Below are 5,659 nucleotides of genomic sequence, written 5' to 3' on the forward strand. Positions count from 1 at the left end.
AAAATACATGTTTAAACGTAGCCTTAATTTATAAGTTGATATTTGATTATCTAATCTTAGTCAACTTTTAAATTTGAAAATAATCTTTTACAATATTTGTCTTAATTGTAACACTATAGTGTATTTTAATAATATGTGAGGGTCATTTTTAAAAAATATAATAAAAAAAAAAGTAACCCCATCTAAATAACAAAATATCTCGTTTATTATGACACATGCATAATTTGTCTTTCAGTGCCACACCAATCTATTGCACAACATGCATGAATGAACCTTTATTCGAATAGAAACTGCAAAATTCCAAAACTGTGCTTCTATTTACAGAAAAGAATTGCCCCAACAAATAGAAAGCACATAATATACGACACAAAACCGCGCCAAAAACACACCACTGGACGAAAACTCACTCACATCTGAAAACCCGAATCTAAACTAGATGCAGCTTGAGTCAGAGCAAGAGGCAGCGCTACGTCCCAGTCGAGCCTCCATGGCATTTACGTTTTACACCAATCTATTTATCTTGATAGGAACACTTTGGAACTTCTGTGCATCAATTTCTTGGGCTATGTACTTGGTTGCCATCACTACTGGAGCTATTCTGATACAAAAAATCTGTACTATAATCTTGACTACCAAATGCCATCCTGCGAAACAATCTAATTTCTTCGGAATGTTGAGCAGAGTTGTATATTTCACTTTCGCCAACTCTCATTCCATTTGACAAATCCGAGGTAGCCATACTGTCTAAAGCCCTCACGACCTGGAACGCCACAGAAAAAGGTGATGATTAAATGACTTCTACAAGCGAATGCATGGGCATTGTACAAGAGATGTAGAATGTTTTTTCAGGATCCATAAAAAAAAAGGTGGCGAAATATTAATGGATTTTTTTTTTGTAATTAGATTTAAATGATTCATTCTAGAAGGTGTCACCTGTCCCATCTTGGGTCTCTTTGCAGATGAATGACGTACACAAGCCGCAGCAACTTCAATTGTTCTGAACATCTCACCATCGACATATTGCCCTTCAAGCCTTGGATCTGCCAACTCCCCAAATTCTTGTGTCTCAAGCGCATGACTAAGCAAAGGTCGGGCCTGGGAGATATAAATGTTAGATGTGAAACTTCTGAATTATTGCTGTTTTATGCAACCAACTATGCAGCTGTGTAATGGTACAGAGCCACTTGAGTCCAGGTTGCAATTAGCACACCAAGTGAAACCAATCTGATTTGAATGATTGACATTTGGAACCTCTCAGCCCAACGAATGAATAATAAGTTCACTCAAAACCACAAAAGATCGTAGGCAAAGCAACTTAATGAGAAACTTATCTACAGTTCAAAAAAATCGTGACTTAACTAAGAATAGAAACTAAAGAAATGGTCCAAACTTAGAAATATCTAAGCTTCTTGTATGATGAGAATTATTCGGAGGAGGGATGATCAAACAGTCCCATGCTTCTAGATGGCCCTATATGTCCCAACCAAATAGATCTTACATATTGCTCGGTCATACATGCCAGAGTGAAAAGAAAGTCATTTAACTACATGGGTCAAGATTTGTTGGGTTCATGAATAGGGGGAAGAAACTTACCCACTCAACTATGCTCTCCTCCCCTAAGGGCTGGGATGTATCGACAGGCTTGCGTCCAGTAATTAACTCCAAGAGCACAACGCCAAAGGAATACACATCAGATTTGTCAGTCAACTTGCCACTGGATGCATACTCAGGAGCCATGTATCTGAATCAATCCAACCAGAGGAAAAATACTAAAGATATGGTAACATACAATCTTTTGATGCTCCTATTTAGCTTCCTTTGAACAATTAAATGGATGACAACTTACCCAAAGGTTCCCATTACACGTGTTGTAATATGTGTATTAGCATCCACAGCTAATTTAGCGAGTCCAAAATCAGAAACCTGAAATGTAGATATTATAAAGATGGTCTAAAAGACAACAAAACTTATAGTGCTCCATAATTTGGCTTACCCGCGCTACAAAATTGTTATCTAAAAGGATGTTTGACGACTTGATATCTCTATGGATAATACGGGGGTGACCTGAAGATTGATAAACCACTTAGCAAATTATTGTTTTTATAATTGCATAAAGACATAGAAATTCCAATGTCAATACAAGATTAAACAAAATGATGATTTAGGGTGAACCACCCAATTGATGATTACTTTCCATAATATTTCGATAGCTTGATAACTAAATGACTTTTAAATTCTGAAACCATTCGTTTGCAAAACTGCCACCAATTTATTTTCCAGACCTCCCAAAAAACAGAACCACATAAATACACATAAAATGCTGGCTCAAAAAAAAAAAAAAAAACTGGCTCAAAAAAAAATACACATAAAATGTATAACTTCGACAAATTCAACCAAAAAGGGGGAAATGACTTCTGCTCTCAGCAATTTCTTATTTCCCATAGTACATCTAAGAGTAAGTAATTCATAAATATTCTATCCTGTTAGTAACCAAGATAAATATATAGTTGCACCACTAAAATGAAAGATGAGAAGAGAAAAATGTTACAAATAACCGAGAAGAAAGCCGTTTACCCTCTAGTACAGATTCCTTGAGCCTTGTCAAAGCAATCATTTTTATCATGCTGAACTATGAGCAGGTAGGGATTAATGACTTTTATGGAAAAACGTTAATATCTTTTATCCATCCATCGGATAGGTGTTATAGTCTTCTAGAGAGCAAAGCTATTATATCAGAGTTTAGGAAACGCCGTCTCAAATAAGCCATTATCACCATATTATTCCATCCATAGTTCTCCCTTAAAACTCATGTTTCACTTTCACAGCATATTTCTTATCATGAAAAAGACAGCCAAATAATATCAAATCTGGAGGCAAATTCTGATAGAATTAATGATGTATTGGAAACGAGGAGAATCGATAGCTTACAGTCTTCATGAAGGTAGGCAATGCCACGAGCTGAGCCAATGGCAATCTTCACACGCGTAATCCAATCCATAACTGGCCTACCTTGACCTAACAGGAGAAAAGAAAACATAAGTACACCTTTGGCCAATATTCCCTTCAACACTAAGCAATAAAAGTTACCATGAAGGTGGAAGTAGAGAGTATCATTTGGGACATATTCATACACAAGCAGCCTTCTATCCTCTGCAATGCAATAACCTACAAGTGAAACCAAATGTCGATGGTGTATACGACTTATTATCTCGACTTCTGATCTGAATTCTCGCTCCCCCTGCCCTCCACCAACCTTTAACTGCTTAACTGCTACTTCTCGGCCATCCACAAGTCTTCCTTTGTACACCGAACCAAATCCACCTTCACCCAAGAGATTCTGAGGGGGGAACCCATTAGTGGCCTCAACTAATTCATTGTAGGTGAACCATGACCTTGAATTCCCCAACCCCCCGGACTCGTGAGGTGAATAAGAGATGCCATTGCCAGAGCCGTTTCCAAAACCGGATCCTGATTTTTGCACCTTCACAATGCCAGAACCTGGTCAAAATTAGAGCACTTCTTTAATCATTTGCAGCATTTAAAAGAGTAAACGTTACTGTTGAAAACCTCATTAGCACCTGATTCTGTAGAGGGATCAACTGAAGTTGGCAAAATGTGACCACCGTTTTGTCCAATGTTCTTTTTCTTCCGCTTCCACACACAGCATGCAGCAGTTCCAAGGACACCAAGCAATAGAAAACCAACTACTAAAACGATTGCCACCGTTCCTCCCGTGCCTATCCCACCACCTCCAGGGGATGGTGAACCATTCGATGAACTGCCACCGGAATTAGTGGTATTTGTATTACCTGGTGGAACTATGGGAGTGGAAGGAGGTGAAAAGGATGGTGTTGACGGAACCGGGGGAGATGGGGGTGTTGGTGGTCCTACTACAGGTGGCGGAGATCTTCCTGGAGGAGAATTTGAAGATGGTGGAGATGCAGGCGGAGAACGGGGTGGACCTGGTGGCACAGAGTTCGGTGGTGGTGGAGGTGAATTCGCGGGAGGTCTACGAGATGGGGGTGGAGGTGAACTCTGGGGTGGTACAGGCACAACTCCCGGTGGTGGAGGTGATGGTATAGGAGACGGTGGCGGCGGCGAATTATCAGGTGGCTGGGGCGGTGGAGGTGAGGCTTCTGGTGGGGTAGCAGGAGGAGGAGGGGGGGAACTGCTTGGCGGTTCACGTGGGGTAGGTGTTACTGGTGGAGGTGGACTTTCAGGGGCTGGTGGTGGATCAGTTGGCGGAGGAGGTGGTGAAACAGGAGGATCAGACGGTGGAGTAGGAGGTGGTGGTGAGGAGGCCGGGGGATTAGGCGGCGGAGACGCTGTAGGAGGTGGAGTAGATGGCTGAGATGGTGGGGTAGGAGATGGTGTAGGCTGAGAAGGTGGAGGAGGAGATGACGCCGGTGGTGGAGAGGACATGGGAGGTGGCGGCGGCGGCAAGGATGGCTCTGGTGGGCTTACGACGGTGGGCGGTGGTGGAGAAGAAACGATCTGAGGCGGTGGTGCAGTACCAGAATTCTGAGAAATAGGCGGCTGAAATGGTGGCGGATTCGATGGAGCATCAACAATTGGAGAATTTGGAGATGGAGATGTAAATGACATCTAATCAACAAACTTTGACCAATTCAATCATTTTACAGCCAAATTCTAATCACCGAATTCCCTCAAACTCAAGAACAGAATACATCAGAAGTAAGTCGCACCAAAGATTCAAACTTCACACCAAGAATCAGCTCTCCACTGAACCCACAAATCAGTATCCAAAAATATTCAACAAATCACAGTCGAGGATAAACAAGAAATCCCAATCATCATACACAAAAAGGGGCAAAACCCAGACCATTAAACACACACAGTCCCACCACGATGACCGCCACAAATTGAACGTGGAACACCAGGAACCCAATAAAGAATGAGCAATAATTTCACGCGCAGAATCTTTTTTTCTGGTGTAATATTGTAAAATCCAAATGCTACAGGCAAGAAGACCACTGCTTTCAAAGGACCATAGAGAATAGACAACAAATACTAAAAATCCCACCAAGGATTGATTATCATCCCTCCTCTGTTTGAATATTGTGAAAATTTAAAACAAAGCTAACATCAGCAAATTTAGAGATTACATACATATGCAGCTAGGTTTGATTTATTAATCAAAAATGGAAACTTCTCTTATTTTGTTGGAAGTTTTTGAATGCGAGACACGGAAAATGGGGTCTGTCAAACATGAATGAAATACCAAAGTAGCATTCAATACAATACAATACAATACAATACAATGCAATGCAAGAAGCAGTGACAGTGACTTTTGAGGGAATAGAATAATTTCCCTTCTAATTTCCATTTGTTTGAACGTTAATTATACTATATTTTTTTTTCAAAAAGAATGGGTCTAATTAATGGGGATAACAACATTTTTTGAGCTTCAAAAAAATAATAAACATCATTTTTTGTGTTCAAATAGACATATTTTTCATGTTTGTCGTGCAATTTTTTCTCATTTAAATGTTAACGTGATACTGAAAATAATGACATGATATTAAAATTTGAAAAAATTATTAAGATAGATAACAAGATAAAAACAAAAAATGTGTAAATTTAAACATATACGAATATAATCGTTTCATACAGGATTATTGACCTTTCTTTTGCATGC

At 39.8% G+C, this 5,659-nt stretch overlaps 1 protein-coding gene across 1 annotated transcript; it reads right to left on the minus strand.

Annotated features, from left to right (window-relative positions):
- Window positions 1–264: 264 nt before the first annotated feature.
- LOC140872418 (proline-rich receptor-like protein kinase PERK9) lies at window positions 265–5,241 on the minus strand. The gene is made up of 8 exons (XM_073275209.1): window positions 3,579–5,241; window positions 3,088–3,498; window positions 2,929–3,015; window positions 1,994–2,064; window positions 1,847–1,923; window positions 1,594–1,741; window positions 934–1,095; window positions 265–760 (listed from the first exon to the last, which is right to left on the minus strand). Exons 1-8 carry the CDS (start codon window positions 4,603–4,605, stop codon window positions 551–553), a joined length of 2,193 nt encoding a protein of 730 aa, XP_073131310.1. The 5' UTR covers window positions 4,606–5,241; the 3' UTR covers window positions 265–550.
- Between the last annotated feature and the right edge of the window lie 418 nt (window positions 5,242–5,659).

Source organism: Henckelia pumila, unplaced genomic scaffold, assembly GCF_033568475.1.
Source record: "Henckelia pumila isolate YLH828 unplaced genomic scaffold, ASM3356847v2 CTG_466, whole genome shotgun sequence".
Classification (NCBI taxonomy): domain Eukaryota; kingdom Viridiplantae; phylum Streptophyta; class Magnoliopsida; order Lamiales; family Gesneriaceae; genus Henckelia; species Henckelia pumila.